Source organism: Notothenia rossii (genome assembly GCF_949606895.1).
Source record: "Notothenia rossii genome assembly, chromosome: 3".
NCBI classification, from domain to species: Eukaryota; Metazoa; Chordata; class Actinopteri; order Perciformes; family Nototheniidae; genus Notothenia; species Notothenia rossii.
In genome coordinates this window covers 38,156,551-38,176,256 of record NC_136901.1, presented here as the reverse complement: position 1 = coordinate 38,176,256, position 19,706 = coordinate 38,156,551, and the positions used below count along the sequence as shown (strand labels likewise).

The window sequence follows — 19,706 nt, the reverse complement described above, 5'->3', positions numbered from 1 at the left end:
AGGAAGGTAATGTAAGAAAACGATGTTGGAATAGTCAAGGCAATCAAAGATGAAGAGGAAACCAGGTAGAATGAAGGATGATGACATGAAACCAATAAAAAAACACTTGCGGACCACCTAACTCCACAAATATAAAAAAACACATCGTTTTTCTAGAACAGATTACAAATCACCTGAAAATGGTAGAAACAAGTGGAAACATATGTGATGAAGGTGTTGCACTGGGCTATATCATGCAATCGAAAGTGACCTCGCACCATTGCGGAGATATTGCCGCAAGAGTGCGGAAAACTTAAATGTATTTATTTATTTCCAAAGTGAAATTTTACCAATATACTCACGGACCACTAGGGGGCGCTCACGAACCCCCAGTGGTCCACTTTGAGAAGCACTGTTATATTACCTGCCCCTTTCTAAAAATAAATTTAAAAAAATGGAAATGAGATGGTCTGTCTTTCCTATTTTCTTATTCACACAGTATCGTAGGATAATAACAGAAACACGAAAACTAACTACAACAAATACTTAGTTCCCACTTGACAGTTAACGGAAAGAAACTAAACAAAAAACAACAGCACCGAAACATCACATGTACAAAGAAAAATGACTAGTGGAATACACATTTTGCAAACAGGAAGTTGGGAAGAAATGATCTGACTTTTCTTTGTTGGTTCCTTCCACAGATCAACCTCATCATCAAGTCTGACCTGAAGGAAGAACATTGGGACATCTTGGATACAACCAACCCTGGTAGCAAAGCTGAATGCAGATGCTAGAACTGATTAATACTCATCTCTGAATTTCTGGTTAATATCTTGAACGGATCTACGACGGCCATGGATGTGAGTAAGCCGACTTTCAGATCTAAATTAGAAACTCTTAGACTCTTAGTTCCATCAAGAGGTGGATGTGACTGAACCTCCACCAAGAAAACACGGGACATTTTGTCCCAGCGTACACTTTGAGAACTCATCGCCAATGACTTGTTGGCCAGAACTGGGAGATTCAGATCTCCAGGAACAGTTTGAAGTTATTTTCAGCTGGCAATACGTATAATCACTTGTTTCTAGATCCTCAAAATCCCCTCTTTCCTGTCATTTCCCATCCTTAAAACCTCTCCCCGTTTCTGTCCCTTCCCCAAGAACCTTATGAAAGGTGGTTTTAGGAATCCATTCAGGTAGACACACTTCAAAACTCTTTAAGAACATCTTCATCAATGGTGAACAAATCCAAATGTCCACCTTGTTCTTCCCTCTGCTGGTGAAGAAGGTGAGTTAAACCTCAAACTTCCAATAGAGTAAGAGTCCGTCGTTGGGATGGGCGGCCCAGCGAGGGCTCTTCTCGGCGGGTTCAGCACTACAACTTCTTCCCTGGCGGTTGGCGCTCGTATGGCTTGGCCCAGCAACAAGCCCCTGGACCTCAACCAAACCCTGTCGTTGGGTTTAGGTGGAGGCGCGGCTGCCATGAGTGCAGGTCTGGATAATTTCACCAAGGAGTCTGTGACCAGGTCGGCGATCAAAGACAAGAACTGGCCGGCGCTGCTCATCCTCATCATCATCGCGCTTACGATCGGAGGCAACATCCTGGTGATCCTTGCGGTGTCGCTGGAGAAGAAGCTCCAAAACGCAACCAACTTCTTCCTGAGGTCTCTGGCCGTGGCGGACATGCTCGTCGGCATCCTGGTCATGCCGATCTCCCTCATAAACATCCTCTATGGTGAGTGCTCACTAACTAAAATCTACCTATGTAGACATGTAAACAGTGGCGGTTCTAGACCAATTTTACTAGGGGGGCCGGGCTGGGGTCAGTTATTTCATGAGAGGGGCAAAATAAAAGCGGCTTAAAAAGACAAATAAAGTATAAAGTAATTGTGTAAATAAACATAAAATACAGTAATTGGTATTTGTTTTTGTAAAGGTATTTGTTTCTGTATAAATTACAGTCCTTTGTTTCAGTAGTTTTTTCCATTTAGAGTATTTGTTCTAGTAACTTTAAGTGACAATTTAATTTACTTTTATAAGGTAATGAACAGTTTAATCTCCACTGTACATCCGGGTCTCTGCTTTGATTTAGTTCCAATAAATCGTGATATTGTAACCTTTTTATAGGAGGGGGGGCACAGGGGGGTCCCTGGTCAGTGTTACGGGGGCACCGGCCCCTGTTGCCCCCCCCCCTAGAACCGCCCCTGCATATAAAGTAAAATACTTTAGTCAAAACTATATGTTTCGAACCTGCAAGTAAGCAAAGGTCCAGGTAATGTACATATTGTCATATTGTATTGTCTATTACTTACTCAGATGGAACTACTACGCGTCCCTTGTTTCTAGAGCTGTCCGTGTTCTCGTCTCTTTGGGATTATTTTTTAGGCTTATGTAGACATGTAAAGTGAAATACTTGAGTCAAAACTATATTCTCCGTCCTTGCAAGTACGCAAGGGTTCATGTGATGTAGATATCGTCATTGAAGGGTGTATGCTTTGGCTCTTTGTTGACTTTCATGTACTTTGTTGTGCCCACATAGACTTGTCTAAACTTCTGAGCACAGCCTCAATGCTATAGGTGGTTTTATAGGGATATTTGACACAGATAGAACGAAAAAAGTACCACAAACACTTCTACTCCCTTGTTTCTATAGTTTTCCATGTTCTCCTTTTTTTGCGAGTATTTTTTAGGCTTCATTAACTTGCAGAAATCAACAAACATTGAAAGCTTTATTACAGATAACATTGTATGTTGTTAACCTTTAACTTGATGTGTATTGCTCACAATCACACGTGCATATCTTTTGATAATGCACATACATTGCTGAGATCCTGGAAAGTCAAACAAAGGTTGCAAAATAACTACATTCGATGTCAAACATTAGAACAATGTTCGTTCTGTCCTTCAGATTTCATTGCTAAAACAAGCCGTGCATAAATAGCTGCATTCAGGAACACACTTACTTACAGGGTCACCTCCAGATGTTCCAACTTGCACTAAGTAGTTATAGTTCTTTCATCTTGACGGATACATCCCACCCAATATTTAAACAATCCTCGCTGCAGATTCCTAATCTCAGAAACCTTCCCACTCAACAGCTGCTGAAGGCACACTGTGAAATGGGCCCTGTTATTATTTCAAAACCCTCTTTCAATGCAAATGTTGAAATTATGATTACTCCTCTGAGGCATTGCTCACTGATATGTAGCAAGTGATTCAAGAGCCAGCCTGATAATTGCAATATCATACCCGCTATCAACTGCTGTGCTTGCTTACAATATTCCTGCCAGGATTCAGCATGAACGCCCACATTAGTTAAATAGGATGTTGGGTTGTTATGTGCAAGGCTGCCTTTTGCATCTCATTGCCAACGATGAGTGAAAACATAACATAAAAAAAGGCTCTAGGATCTCAGCCAGTTCTCTGCAGGAACACCACGAAATAGAGGCATGTTTTTTTACCGTGTACCTGTAAATGTCACCATCACAGAGGAGCTGATGGTAGGCGAGGAAATATTTCCCAGAGCTGAGTCTCATCACAAAATGACCTTTGCAGTTTTCTGTGACAGCAATCCCTGTCAATGCCCACATCTCAGCAGGTCAAAACTACATTTACTGTTTTGCTTTCCAATATCTAGTTTAGTCTAGTCTCAAATACGTCAAATACCACAGCAGTCAACCAATTATTTGTGTCACTTTAAGCTGTGTTGTAATCCCTTAAACAAACAGACCTTTGCTTACATGCTGTTGTTATTATTTCATGCTCCAGTTTGGTCCCCACCAGCTCTTAAAGGAAATATCTTAAGCTGCTTGTTAACTTTGTCTCTCGGCCAATCAGTTCTCGGCATCAATACATACTGGTTTCTTTTCAGCTTCATGCTTCAGCTGAAAGTAACATTGATGAGAGCCATGAGAGCGATTCAAAACGGACATTTTGAAAGCCAGAAAAACACATTTTATTTATCGAAACTGTAGTGCCAGGGGATATTCCTTCATGGGTTCTTCACAGCTCTCACATTGCTTTTATCATTAATATTTACATACTGAAAGTGATTGAATTCTCATGTTGCACCCTTATTGTTTTGGATAACAATATTTTACCAATAAAAGATGTATCCAGTCTTTTACATTACACATATTTGATCCACTGTTATAATACGGAAATATTGATTATAGGCATTTTAACTCACTTCAAAATATCCCCACCTCATTGGAAAATGCTTACAGTCCATGTCAATGTTGTGACAAATATCATATTCTGGTCACATGACAGCAGAGACGGCCAAATCTGTTGACGTAGCTATTATCGCGACAGCCCAAGAAATGTGGAAAGTAGATGGTTCAGCTAAATGTTTTGGGGCTAAACTTCCTGACAGTGACGTTGATGTGAGAAGGCTCCTCGGATCTCGGCCAATGTCATGTGTCATTTTGTGTTTGTCTGAGAACACTCGGTTTAATTGACTGAGTTTGTGTGCAAACACTGATGGCATTAAAGCCAAACAGAATTACCCTGGGGCAAAAATGATGAGCTATTTCACAAATGAGACAGCAGGGAAAGACACATATTGACAAATCTACATAAATATTATCTTGACGGCACAGAAATGTTTTCCATTTTGTAAGTTGTTGGCACTTCAAATTCAATTCACACCAGTCAGGATTTTTAGATTTTGGACTTTTTAAAAGTTTTTCAACTCTGATGTATTTTACATTTGCTAAGAGGAGCATAATATACGATTACTTCATCCATTAACAGAATTAAAACAAATATATAAACACATATTTTATCTTGCAGCTGCTTTTTTACTATCATGCATTGACAATATGCAAAGAATGAAATTATAAAACCGGATTTAAAGATTCGAAATTATGGAAAGATTGTATTGTGTTGCATCATGGGACATTGAGTCCTTACGAGTTTGGGAGCTGGACCCCCAAAATGTAAGTGTCGTACCACTTTAAATCAAAAATATTATAAATGGACAAATTAATCTATACATAAACGCAAGGATATATAGAAAAAGTACTTCATATAATAACATAAAACACCTTCATTTGTCCGTATGTCTTCTTCCCTTTCCCCTTTTGTATGCTCAGCACAACTCGGCCGAACTAACTTCTGTCATGTCTGGCTTTGCAGCTGGAATCCTTCAGGAATACTAAACAGGACAGTGACGCTTGATTGGTGCTAAATGGGCCTTGCATGGTCGATGGACACACACACACACACACACACACACACACACACACACACACACACACACACACACACACACACACACACACACACACACACACACACACACACACACACACACACACACACACACACACACACACACACACACACACACACACACACACACACACACACACACTCACACACACACACACACACACACACACACACACACACACACACACACACACACGCACACGCACACTCACACTGTCTGTCTGTGTGTGTGAGTTGAAGCGGCTGCTGCTGATTGCTCAGTGCGGTAATCAATGTCTCAAAGACACACACACACACACACACACACACACACACACACACACACACACACACACACACACACACACACACACACACACACACACACACCAACACACGCATAGCATGGATCTATAGCTGCAGTGTTATCCATCAGACTGGTACTTGACTGCATTGATCTTCACGGCTGGCTGACACACACACACACACACACACAGACACACACACACACACACACAGACACCTACGCTCGAGAACAAGCACAATGTTCTCACACCATTTCACTTGACAATGATTATAATAATGATAACAATCATGATAAAAGATGATGTGGATGGTAATTTAGCAACTTTTTATCTCTGTGGATACTTGCACACACACACACACACACACACACACACACACACACACACACACACACACACACACACACACACACACACACACACACACACACACACACACACACACACACACACACACACACACACACACACACACACACACACACACACACACACACACACACACACACACAGTCTGGCTTTTCATGAAGGCCCACAGTAAGACAACGATGAGGTAAATGTTCTTTGGAACGTGAAAAATGATTGTAATCATTCGAATCAAATCACGTTGTTCAATAAATCTCAGCAATTGTTACAATTATTGTCGACACCACCCTGGTTCACACACCATTACTGTGCTGTACGCCATTATACACACACACGACCTCATTCACATGGCCTGATTATGTCTTGTTAAAGCATGTTCGTGGTGGAAAACGTCTGCAAGAGAGGGAGGGAGACCTGTAGAAGACAAACATGCATGCAACCTCCTCCCTTAGTGGAGCTTGCAATTTGATATCCTGTTATTTCTGTCTTTAATCGCAAAAGTTTCCATGACTTTCCATATCCGATCCAATCATTCAACACTAATCTGACGTCTGGTATTCATCTAAAATGTGGGGAGGGATGAGGTAACAAGTGACATTTTTGTAATTTAGATTCATTTGGCTTGTATTGTCTCTTGGCTCTTTGTCTGCATTGGTGATTAAAACAAGTGGTAATTAAACACTGATAATATATGGAGCGAGAGAATGTCATATTTGCAGGTGTGTGACATAAACAAAATTGGCACAGCACAATATATCAGGCAACCAAACGTATAACAAACAAATGTATAAGAATTGTTTAATATCCATGGGTAAAATGGTACGTAAGAAAATGACATGGAACAAAAGCAAACGAGGACACACACACACACACACACACGCACACACACACACACACACACACACACACACACACACACACACACACACACACACACACACACACACACACACACACACACACACACACACACACACACACACACACACACACTGTCGAGAGAATATGACATTCAAGGCCAACTCAATCAAAGCCACCGCTTGAGGCTATCTCTTTGCAAAATTGGAAACACACACACTCGCTGATAAAAGCACACATGTACGGAAACATACACACACATTGATGACAGACATCTTCCCACAGACGGATTAATACGAGCTGTGTCATCTCGGCCTTAATGAATTGGAAAAAGGGATTGACGGAGATCATTTAGTTGGAATAAATATGAGGAGTAAATTGAACATTTCTCTGGTCGATCTGCTCTGCCCTCAGATATATGAGACCAGCATGGACTCATTTACCTGAAGACACCTTTTGAATCGTAAAACCTTCTATTTGAAAACATATATCAGCTTCTGCTGATGCGATATGCATTCATTGTGAAGCTCAAAAATAATTAAAGGGGACCTATCCTGCAAAATGCACTTTGTGATGTCTTTTATACATAAACATGTGTCCGCGGTGCGTCGGGGAACTCACGCAGCGTCAGAAAATAAAACCCTCTCTCTTTACCTCCATACCCAAATCTTTTAAAAACGGGTGTACAACGAGCGGGTACAGATTCCATCCGATCTGACGTCAAATCAGCGGACCCACAGAAAGTTGCTATCAGAAACAATGCCTGACGTGTTTTCGACATCTTTGTTTACATTAGCAAGCCTCGCTAACACTCAGAGCTAACCTGTACTGGAGAGCACATGTGTTAAAAAAGCAGGAAATAAAAAAAGGAACTCACCTTGTGATGAACTAGCAAGAGAAAAAGCATTTGAGCTCCATACTATTTCAGAAATAATCCTTGATGTGGTTTAGAACAGGATGGCGTTTTATCACAGTAGAATTTAACTTTATCTCCAGTAGAATTCTGATCAGGCATTAGCTCCGCCTCCTCTTCTTTCTTCTTTTTCAAGCTAAGGACCCAAGATCTGCGGTTCTCTAACAGGGCTGCAAAAGAGGGGTTTGAGCAGTATGAGGCATGGCTACGATGGGAGATCTGTTTGGTATTTTAAGCAAAACACTTCACAGACATGTTTTGTATAGGTATGGCTCTACAATATATGTTTCAAACATAGCATGATAGGTCCACTTTAATCGATCCTAGGCCTCGGGGCAATTTTGGTTTCTTGGTGCAGCCGACACCATTAGCTTGTCAATTATTAGCAAGTTAGCACGTTGCCCATGATTAGGGGGGAGAGACACATCTCATATCTGCTTTTTCTCCCTAAACCTGAACCCGGCTCTCCACCTTTGCCTCTTTTGGTTTACCCTGCATTCTTTGTGTCATTCTACAGATTTCTGTGAGGATAGCAGTTCACTATGCTGCTAGCCGGCTTTAGCGCGATTAGCTTCTCTCTGGTGTAAACCTAGCTTTGGTGTGAATGCAAGAGCTGCAACTCAACGCGAAAAAAACGAAAAAGATCTCTCTCTACAAGGAAGGTTAAGAGAAGGCACAGCCAAGTAATAAGTTACTAAATGTAGTTATTAACAGAAAAAATACCAAGTAAGGTCAAATAGGAAAGCTAATACTTTAAAATAGTAGGCTACAAATCTAGCAGGAGCAACTGATGCACTAGAAGTAATAATAATCCTCAGTAATCCATGAAAAGCTCACTTTCTGTCTAGTTAGCATTATGAAAATGAGAGTATCAGCTGTTTTTATGCACCACATCAAACTGGATTAAGTGAAAATACATGTTATTAAAAGAACAACATGACCTCACCATGCTTTCATAAACAGTGTTAGCTGTGGACTCGAGTCTCTCAGCGTATATACCAGAAAATCCAACACAGCCGCGAGCCAGCTGAGTAACACCACCTTTGTGTATGTGTGTGTGTGTGTGTGTGTGTGTGTGTGTCTGTGTGTGTGTGTGTGTGTGTGTGTGTGTGTGTGTGTGTGTGTGTGTGTGTGTGTGTGTGTGTGTGTGTGTGTGTGTGTGTGTCATGCAATAAGTGTTTGACCTCTGAAAAGTTATGCAAGCTGCCTCCCACTCAACGCACACACCAACCAGCGAGAGATTCACTCCACATGCATCTCATCCTGTGAATCAGATGTTAAATTAAGGTGTGTGTGTGTGTGTGTGTGTGTGTGTGTGTGTGTGTGTGTGTGTGTGTGTGTGTGTGTGTGTGTGTATGTATGTATGTGTGTGTGTGTGTGTGTGTGTGTGTGTGTGTGTGTGTGTGTGTGTGTGTGTGTGTGTGTGTGTGTGTGTGTGTGTGTGTGTGTGTGTGTGTTGTGTGTGTGTGTGTGTGTGTGTGTGTGTGTGTGTGTGTGTGTGTGTGTGTGGCTGCAGGGTTTGTCCTCTGTGAATAAAGGACTGTTCTTATAAATAGCCACAGACGTAGTAAGACACAGAGACGGACTTTGCAGTATTTCCCCGTCTTAAGAAAGCTGACACAGCTGGAAATGAAACCACACCGATGTTCCTCTGTTGCATATTACATTTCAATTTGCTATTCATCTGGACAGACTAACCTTTAGGGAGGAGACATCTCCCAGAAACAGGAGAAAAGAGCTGCTGCAGAAGACTTTGAGTCATCCTTTTAAACTTTAAGACACTAAAGCCCCTTTTTCATTTGGAGACATGCAATTGTAATATTGAGAGGAAACTTTATGAACAATATTGATTATTAATAAAAGGTTTATGAACTTAATTCCATCTGCGACTATGAATACAGATGGTGGGTGATTTTATTTGACATTTCTTTACGCATGATTAAATATCTTCTTTTCCCAAGTGTACGTTTCCTGCTGGTGTGTAACATGTTGCCAAGACAAGATTATAGTCCAAAAATCAGCTAACTAGGCGTATTCATCCACACCAGATTAAGCAAAGGTTAAGCCACTCATTTAATTATCTGGCAAATTGCTCCCTGCGGTATTTCTGTAAGTTACATCAGCACGCCGGACTGTTAAGTTAAGAGATAAGTGAGGAGGTATTTATTCCCCGTGACCCAAACGGTTCCAAACAGTGAGCCAAAAACACTCAACAGCAGCTTCACACTGTGTCACACTGAGACTGACTGTGACCTTTGACCTCTCTGTGGAAGGAGAGAAACAGAAGAAGGGAAGAGAGCATCACCGAAAACATGTCTCGTCATTGTTAGCTCTACACAAAGTGAGGTTATCTGTTTTCTGCAAGATCAGCATTTTAGTAGTTTTCGTAGTAGTTAGTAGTTTTCTTTAAGCTTTATTTCCCAATTGGAAACTGACAAGCAGATGGTGTTAAGAGCGGGGATTGAAAGGGCAACCTTCTGTTCAAGAGCCAGCTTACTTTTTGGCGCAGTGGTTAGAGCGTTGGTCATCAGATCAAGGGGCGTTGGTGAACTCCAGTTCGAATCCCGCCTCGGCCGCCACTGCGTCAGGCCGTTGTGTCCTTGGACAAGACACTTTACCCGCATTTGCTCCTGTGGGTAATGTCCACAGTAATGACTCTTACATGTTTAATATGTGTAATGTGTATTTGTAAAGTGCTTTGAGCCCCTGTAAAAGCGCTCTAATATGTAATCCATTATTATTATTATTATTTTACCGTTCGGTTAAAACTTTAGCGAGATAAGATGCAATAATGCATATGGCTACAGCATTTGACTGAGAAGCTGTGTGACTTCATACAACACAAAAGACACAGCAATGATTTAGTGTCTTGTCTTTCTACACACATGTAGACAGTATGTTAATCAGAGCCTCCCTCCAGGCAACATGTGTTGGCTAATCATCTAATTAACCTCTTTTGTCAGAGTATAGAATTGTCCATGTAAACACATTTATCTAATGAGCTTATAGTATTGCTTGTAAACCACGTTTCTGCTTTACTGAAACCTTTGCTTTTCATCATGGGAACTGGGAAATGTAGTTTTAAGCACTCAGATTAATGAAAGTGAAGTCAACGTGCATCGTAAGCCCTCACTCTCCACTGAAGCTGATGACGTTCAGCCGTTCATGCTCGATCTTTAAAAGTGGTGCCTCATCAGCATAACTTTAACCTGTTCTTTCCCTCGGCCTCCAGACTACGCCTGGCCCCTCCCCAGCGCCCTGTGTCCCATCTGGATCTACCTGGACGTGCTGTTCTCCACCGCCTCCATCATGCACCTGTGCGCCATCTCTCTGGACCGATACGTGGCCATCAGAAACCCCATCGAGCACAGCCGCTTCAACTCCAGAACCAAAGCCATGATGAAGATCGCCGCCGTGTGGACCATCTCTATAGGTCAGAAACCATCTCATAGTTTAAGAAACATCTTGTGATTCCTAAGATATACAATTCTAGTAATCAATAATAATAATAGATTTTATTTATAAGCGCACTTTTCATTTGATTAAACAAAACTCAAAGTGCTACAGAGTAAAATGGTTGAAACAAAACCAATAAAACAGCAAAATAAAAGCAAGGATGTTTACGCCGGCATGTAAGTAAGTAAGTAGATAAGTAAGTAAGTAGGTAGGTAAGTAGGTAAGTACGTAAGTAAGTAAGTAGGTAACTAAGTACGTAAGTAAGTAGGTAAGTAAGTAAGTAAGTAGGTAAGTAAGTAGGTAAGTAAGTAAGTAGGTAGGTAGGTAAGTAGGTAAGTAAGTAGGTAAGTAAGTAGGTAAGTAAGTAGGTAGGTAAGTAGGTAAGTAAGTATGTTGGTAAGTAGGTAAGTAAGTAAGTAAGTAGGTAAGTAGGTAAGTAAGTAGATAAGTAAGTAAGTAGGTAAGTAGGTAAGTAAGTAGGTAAGTTGGTAAGTACGTAAGTAAGTAAGTAGGTAAGTAGGTAAGTACGTAAGTAAGTAGGTAAGTAAGTAAGTAAGTAAGTAAGTAGGTAAGTAGGTAAGTAGGTAAGTACGTAAGTAAGTAGGTAGGTAAGTAAGTAGGTAAGTAGGTAAGTAAGTAAGTAGGTAGGTAGGTAGGTAGGTAGGTAGGTAGGTAGGTAGGTAGGTAAGTAAGTACAATTTATTTATAAAGCACTTCTCCCAGACATAGTCACAAAGTTCTTGACAAAGCATTAAAACATCATACGAATCATAAAAGATGAAATGACCACACAAGCCACGTGTTAAGAAGTGCTAAAAACACAATACAAACATAGAATAAAATAGAATAAAAGCACAAGTTACCCAAACGCCTGCCAAAACAGAAACGTCTTTAGAGGACATTTAAAAGAGTCTACAGCAGTCACAAGCATACCTAAGAAGTTCACACTTAATCCATAATGGCTGGATTTGCATGAAGGCTTTCAAGAGGAAGAAGCCGATTGATATCTGGGGACTTTCATGACCTGTTTTGCCCTAAAAAAGAATAAAGCTGAGCGCAACTGATTAAAAGATCACTGTGGAGGCTCAAAAGGTGAATTTGGGTGAAATGTCCTTTTACTATTTTTGGGGAAACTCCTTTTATAACTCCCCGACAAGATGTGGTTAAAATGCAATCTGTGTTAGGGAGTTGGTGATTAAGGGTTATGATTATTTCTGAGGCGGGATTTCTGTGGTTTTATTGGATTTCTTTTTATGTTCCTGTTAATTTGTCCACCCCCTGCAGGCCCACACAGAAAGTTATTAGCTTGTATTACATTTCAATACTTTTCTTGGTCTCTGCAAAGGTCCAAGAAGCATCTACAAACTTTCTGAAACTGTCTATTGACGCTCAAAGCCAGAAGTGATTTGCTTCAAATACTTCTATAATCTCTAGAGGGGATAGCAAGCACTTTTCATATCCATCTCTATCAGCCGAATAGACAGTGATATGGAATTAATTATTCACACATCTGGAAATGAATGGCTATTAGCATTAGCCAGGAGATAACACACTGCTTGCATACAGAGATGGATAAGCGTTGAGGATATACATATTAATTCAGATCTTTGATTATGTAACCAACACTGAATCAGACAGGAAACGGAGATCAATGAAGCAAACATATTGAGTCTGAAACTAGTTTAATCTCATTGGAAATAGTGCAGAAAGTCCACTAGCATTCCCATGCAGCTCTTCAATTCAATTATATATATATACGTTTATTTACATATAATAGTTTTTCACCTCAAGGCTTTCTCATAATAAAATCAGCCTTAAACTCATTTCAAGACTCATTGAAGAGGCCTTATTATGCTTTTTGGGGTTGTCTCTTTCCCATTGTGTCCCGTAGGCATTATAGGGCCCCTTTAACTTATACGGAGATATACCATCGACCCTTAATAAGGAAGAAAGTTCCCTCAAATCAAGGTCCTTGTTGTAACTTTTCTCGATCTTTAAATCATAATGCTTGATCTCCATCAACACAACATTTGAGTCGTTGTTATTTCATGTGTGTGCAAGCCGGACTTTAACAACATCTCGTCCATGTTCCCTTGATCTGCAAAGTTCATTTCTGACCTTGTTAACAACAGTCGACATAAAAACCTCACTTTCGATCCCATCACAAGCTCTGATAAACAGGAGGGGGAAAAAAGTAATCACTATCATTTCCTCTTTGTCCCGTCTCCAATGTCCCTCATCACTGGGTGCCCCCCCCCCCCCCCCCCCCCCCGTGCGTGCGTGCGTGCGTGCGTGCGTGCGTGCGTGCGTGCGTGCGTGCGTGCGTGTGTGTGTGTGTGTGTCTGTGTGTGTGTGCGTGTGTGTGTGTGTGTTGTCTTTATGAGTCTCTCTGAGGAAAAGTGTTGAGGGATCAGATGACTTTTAAAACTTCTCCATCTCTCTGTCTGACCTCCTGTTGGGTCGTTTCGTGCCCCTTTAAGACCCAGGAGGGCTTCCATGTCTTAACACACACACACACACACACACACACACACACACACACACACAGTCTGGCTTTTCATGAAGGCCCACAGTAAGACAGCGATGAGGTAAATGTTCTTTGGAACGTGAAAAATTATTGTAATCATTCGAATCAAATCACGTTGTTCAATAAATCTCAGCAATTGTTACAATTATTGTCGACACCACCCTGGTTCACACACCATTACTGTGCTGTACGCCATTATACACACACACGACCTCATTCACATGGCCTGATTATGTCTTGTTAAAGCATGTTCGTGGTGGAAAACACACACACTCATACACACACACACACACACACACACACACACACACACAAACACACACACACACACACACTCACACACACACACACACATACACACACACACACACACACACACACACACACACACACACACACACACACACACACTCATATACACACACACACACACACACACACACACAAACACACGCACACACACACACACACACACACACACACACACTCATATACACCCGGTCATATCATTAGTCTGACTTCCTCTTACCCTACAGAGACTGCTCTATGCTAACTCATTAGCATAAACCCCCCCTGGTATACTGTAGATCCTCCCTGATGTTCTCCAGAAGAAGTCCTATATTTAGGATATTTATTTAATCTGATCCCTATGTGGGATTTAATACGAGTGACCGCACCAACCTGAGAGTTGCATTATATACATTGTCTAGTTTGTTGGTTAAAGCATGACATGTTAAGAAAACACAGGATAAAGTTGATTGTTTTCGGTCTCGATAGCGGCATTGAAGATGGACATGATTGACACCTTAAGATTTAAAGGCACACACTCGCTCCTGTCTGCTTTTAAATCCTAAGAACTCCCTGTTTTCATTTCCTTGACCCCTCAAAACCGCAACATTTGGCAACGATTGAGGTCTGAGAGGGCTTACAGCGATCAATGCTAAAGGATTAGCGAGGAAACATCCAACAGAAGACGTATTAATTCTCCACGAGGAGATTTTCCACCTCTTTTTTAAACCTTTGTTGTATCTAGTCCTTCCTCTTCAGACCACTTAAAACTCGTACATCTGCTCGAGCTGAAGTACCAATCTAGATATAACAGTTTCCTCTCGAGTGGCACATTTTCAAATGCAGAGCGAGCGGCAAGCTCAAAGTACCTCGGTCTATTTCGGTCGCTCTTTTAAAGCCATATTGTAATAATGGACTGTTTTTAAGACGTTGGCATGAGACCAAATCATGTTTCTAATCGTGTAGCTTTTTCAGAAACGAGCAGTTCAATCAGGTTCCTCACATCAATGAGAAAAACGAGTGGAGGAAACTGATTACCTTTCCTTAAGACGCGTGTACTTCTTCTAATTTCAACACTTTATGGAGTCATTCTCGTGTTTTGCAGCAAGTCGAGTACATTTTTCATGCGTGTGATTTGTTTCAGTTCAACATTTCTGCTTAATAGTGGTTGAATTTACCAGTCGACAGGCTCGTTGTACCTCTCATTTTTCCTGTCTCCACTAATTTATTCACCAATCCCTCTCACAACACACTGGTTTTAAGTGGATGAAGTCAGCGAGGTGGATCGTGTTTCCTGTGCATTCACACGTCAGCTCGAAAATCAGAAAACAGCAGATGGTTGTAATTATTTTATCTCTTTGTGTTGTGCATTTAAAAATTGAAAATCACTCTCTGCTATCTTCAACGTATCATCACTTCCTGCAGACATCTTCACGAGTGGGAGAACATCTGGTAAGGAATCCTGTAAAACTATCTGAAAGTGGAAATACTTCACTTTTGAAACAAGAGGTATCACAGACTAGATATAAGAAGCTGAATTCAGAAGGTTTCATACTTGGAATTTATTGGCTAACGATAGCTAACGTTTGCACGCAGCAAAAAAGCGCGTTGTTCCGTCCATAAATTCAATTAATTAACTTCAATAGAAAGAAATGATATAAGAAGTATTTTTTTTTAAGTGAAAATGCTCTTTAAAAATGTAGGATCCCTTATTATTAATTGAGGTGGGCAGGGGGATTAAGAGTTATTTAAAATTCTTCCTCCGATCCTGGATATTCTTTTGATGGTAACCTTGATTTTAAAAACAGGACTTGGATCCCCCCTGGCAATGTTAATATTTAATTTGGTTTCTAACCTTTATTTCAAAAAGCTGTCTGAATCCCGTCAGAGAACAGAACATATTTATTACCTCCACATTTTCTCACCCCTTCCCTTCCTCTGTAATAATTCATTTTCAGTCCCCTTACATACAAATCCCCCCACAGCTTTAAACAAACATCCACAACGACTATCTCTCCTCAAGATCACATCTCTACTCTGTTGACAAACTGTAATGTGTGTACAGGAAAGCATTGAGGTGTTATCAGTGTAGAAACAGACGTACAGTGTGAGCAGGGAATCAAGAACAACAGATACATATCTCTGATGAAAAGACATTTATATTGTTTTTTCATTTAAATCAAAACAACAGAGTACAGAGTTGTTTCGCTGGGACAGAACAACATGATTTACACTTCAAGGTTCAGTGTTACATCCTCTCCAGAGATGGCAACAGTACACACATCCTTAACTCAAGTAGAAATACAGATGTTTAAAGATACTCTGGTGAAAGTAGAAGTGCTGACTAAACTTCTTTACTCAAGTAAAAGTAAAGACTTTGAAATGTACTTGAGTAAAAAGTACCCATAACTAGCAGCTGTTTTAAAGAGTACCTGACTTTGTATTAATAGAACAATAATTTCATTGTTAGCTAATGAATGTTTCCATGCTGAACAACGGCAACATGACAACGTTTTCATTGGTCCCTCTTCTTTAGAGAAGACCAGGAAATGATGGATACACGGATCGTGTTCAAATCAATAGGCACGCAATGACTCTAAATAATAATGATCACGCCACCAAACACACATTCAAACTAAAGGAACCAGCCTGTTTGGAAAATGTAAGAAGTAGAAAGTACAGGTATTTGTGTTCAACATGTGAGAAGTAGAAAGTACAGGTATTTGTGTTCAATGTGTAAGAAGTAGAAAGTACAGGTATTTGAGTTCAAAATGTAAGAAGTAGAAAGTACAGGTATTTCTGTTCAACATGTAAGAAGTAGAAAGTACAGGTATTTGTGTTCAATGTGTAAGAAGTAGAAAGTACAGGTATTTGTGTTCAACATGTAAGAAGTAGAAAGTACAGGTATTTGTGTTCAACATGTAAGAAGTAGAAAGTACAAGTATTTGTGTTCAACATGTAAGAAGTAGAAAGTACAGGTATTTGTGTTCAACATGTAAGAAGTAGAAAGTACAGGTATTTGTGTTCAACATGTAAGAAGTAGAAAGTACAGGTATTTGTGTTCAACATGTAAGAAGTAGAAAGTACAGGTATTTGTGTTCAACATGTAAGAAGTAGAAAGTACAGGTATTTGTGTTCAAAATGTGAGAAGTAGAAAGTACAGGTATTTGAGTTCAACATGTAAGAAGTAGAAAGTTCAGGTATTTGTGTTCAACATGTAAGAAGTAGAAAGTACAGGTATTTGAGTTCAACATGTGAGAAGTAGAAAGTACAGGTATTTGAGTTCAACATGTGAGAAGTAGAAAGTACAGGTATTTGAGTTCAACATGTAAGAAGTAGAAAGTACAGGTATTTGAGTTCAACATGTAAGAAGTAGAAAGTACAGGTATTTGAGTTCAACATGTAAGAAGTAGAAAGTACAGGTATTTGTGTTCAACATGTAAGAAGTAGAAAGTACAGGTATTTGAGTTCAACATGTAAGAAGTAGAAAGTACAGGTATTTGTGTTCAACATGTAAGAAGTAGAAAGTACAGGTATTTGTGTTCAACATGTAAGAAGTAGAAAGTACAGGTATTTGTGTTCAACATGTAAGAAGTAGAAAGTACAGGTATTTGTGTTCAACATGTAAGAAGTAGAAAGTACAGGTATTTGTGTTCAACATGTAAGAAGTAGAAAGTACAGGTATTTGAGTTCAACATGTAAGAAGTAGAAAGTACAGGTATTTGAGTTCAACATGTAAGAAGTAGAAAGTACAGGTATTTGAGTTCAACATGTAAGAAGTAGAAAGTACAGGTATTTGTGTTCAACATGTAAGAAGTAGAAAGTACAGGTATTTGTGTTCAACATGTAAGAAGTAGAAAGTACAGGTATTTGTGTTCAACATGTAAGAAGTAGAAAGTTCAGGTATTTGTGTTCAACATGTAAGAAGTAGAAAGTACAGGTATTTGAGTTCAACATGTAAGAAGTAGAAAGTACAGGTATTTGTGTTCAACATGTAAGAAGTAGAAAGTTCAGGTATTTGTGTTCAACATGTAAGAAGTAGAAAGTACAGGTATTTGAGTTCAACATGTAAGAAGTAGAAAGTACAGGTATTTGAGTTCAACATGTAAGAAGTAGAAAGTACAGGTATTTGGGTTCAACATGTAAGAAGTAGAAAGTACAGGTATTTGAGTTCAACATGTAAGAAGTAGAAAGTACAGGTATTTGTGTTCAACATGTAAGAAGTAGAAAGTACAGGTATTTGAGTTCAACATGTAAGAAGTAGAAAGTACAGGTATTTGAGTTCAACATGTAAGAAGTAGAAAGTACAGGTATTTGAGTTCAACATGTAAGAAGTAGAAAGTACAGGTATTTGTGTTCAACATGTAAGAAGTAGAAAGTACAGGTATTTGAGTTCAACATGTAAGAAGTAGAAAGTACAGGTATTTGAGTTCAACATGTAAGAAGTAGAAAGTAAAGGTATTTGAGTTCAACATGTAAGAAGTAGAAAGTACAGGTATTTGTGTTCAACATGTAAGAAGTAGAAAGTACAGGTATTTGAGTTCAACATGTAAGAAGTAGAAAGTACAGGTATTTGAGTTCAACATGTAAGAAGTAGAAAGTAAAGGTATTTGAGTTCAACATGTAAGAAGTAGAAAGTACAGGTATTTGAGTTCAACATGTAAGAAGTAGAAAGTACAGGTATTTGGGTTCAACATGTAAGAAGTAGAAAGTACAGGTATTTGAGTTCAACATGTAAGAAGTAGAAAGTACAGGTATTTGTGTTCAACATGTAAGAAGTAGAAAGTACAGGTATTTGAGTTCAACATGTAAGAAGTAGAAAGTACAGGTATTTGAGTTCAACATGTAAGAAGTAGAAAGTACAGGTATTTGAGTTCAACATGTAAGAAGTAGAAAGTACAGGTATTTGTGTTCAACATGTAAGAAGTAGAAAGTACAGGTATTTGAGTTCAACATGTAAGAAGTAGAAAGTACAGGTATTTGAGTTCAACATGTAAGAAGTAGAAAGTACAGGTATTTGAGTTCAACATGTAAGAAGTAAAAAGTACAGGTATTTGTGTTCAACATGTAAGAAGTAGAAAGTACAGGTATTTGTGTTTAACATGTAAAAAGTAGAGAGTACAGGTATTTGTGTTCAACATGTAAAAAGTAGAAAGTACAGGTATTTGTGTTCAACATGTAAGAAGTAGAAAGTACAGGTATTTGAGTTCAACATGTAAGAAGTAGAAAGTACAGGTATTTGTGTTCAACATGTAAGAAGTAGAAAGTACAGGTATTTGTGTTAAACATGTAAAAAGTAGAAAGTACAGGTATTTGTGTTCAACATGTAAGAAGTAGAAAGTACAGGTATGTGTGTTCAACATGTAAGAAGTAGAAAGTACAGGTATTTGTGTTCAACGTGTAAGAAGTAGAAAGTACAAGTATTTGTGTTCAACGTGTAAGAAGTAGAAAGTACAGGTATTTGGGTTCAACATTTAAGAAAGAGAAAGTAAAAAGTTGTCAGAAAAATAAGTAGTGGAGTAAAGTACTGATACCAGATAGATGTACTTAAGTACAGTAACAAAGTTTGTACTGCACTACTTCCCCCCCCCCCCCCTGCTCCTCCTTTCTTCCCCGCAGTCCTTCACATCCGGCTGCTTCTGAGTTATAAGACATCCTGTGTTTTCCAGCTGCCGGTTCCTTGACCCCTCGATAGGTTCTGCTCCGCTACATGCTGCCATGATTGAGGTCTGAGAGTGCTTACTGAGATCAATGCTGACGGATTAGCAAGGAAACATCCGACAGAGGATCCTTGCCTC

General features: G+C 39.6%; 1 protein-coding gene across 2 annotated transcripts in view; it reads left to right on the top strand.

Moving 5' to 3' along the window:
• htr2cl1 (5-hydroxytryptamine (serotonin) receptor 2C, G protein-coupled-like 1) overlaps positions 1-19,706 on the top strand; it is a 181,408-nt gene that overhangs the window by 144,578 nt on the left and 17,124 nt on the right. Inside the window, exons 4-5 of one of the 2 annotated variants that reach the window (XM_079668475.1) lie at positions 684-1,716; positions 10,870-11,070. In XM_079668475.1, the coding sequence (XP_079524601.1) occupies positions 1,317-1,716; positions 10,870-11,070 (601 nt within the window). In that variant the 5' untranslated portion in view covers positions 684-1,316. The remainder of the gene's footprint in view (positions 1-683; positions 1,717-10,869; positions 11,071-19,706) is intronic. The other variant, XM_079668476.1, reaches the window with a different exon arrangement.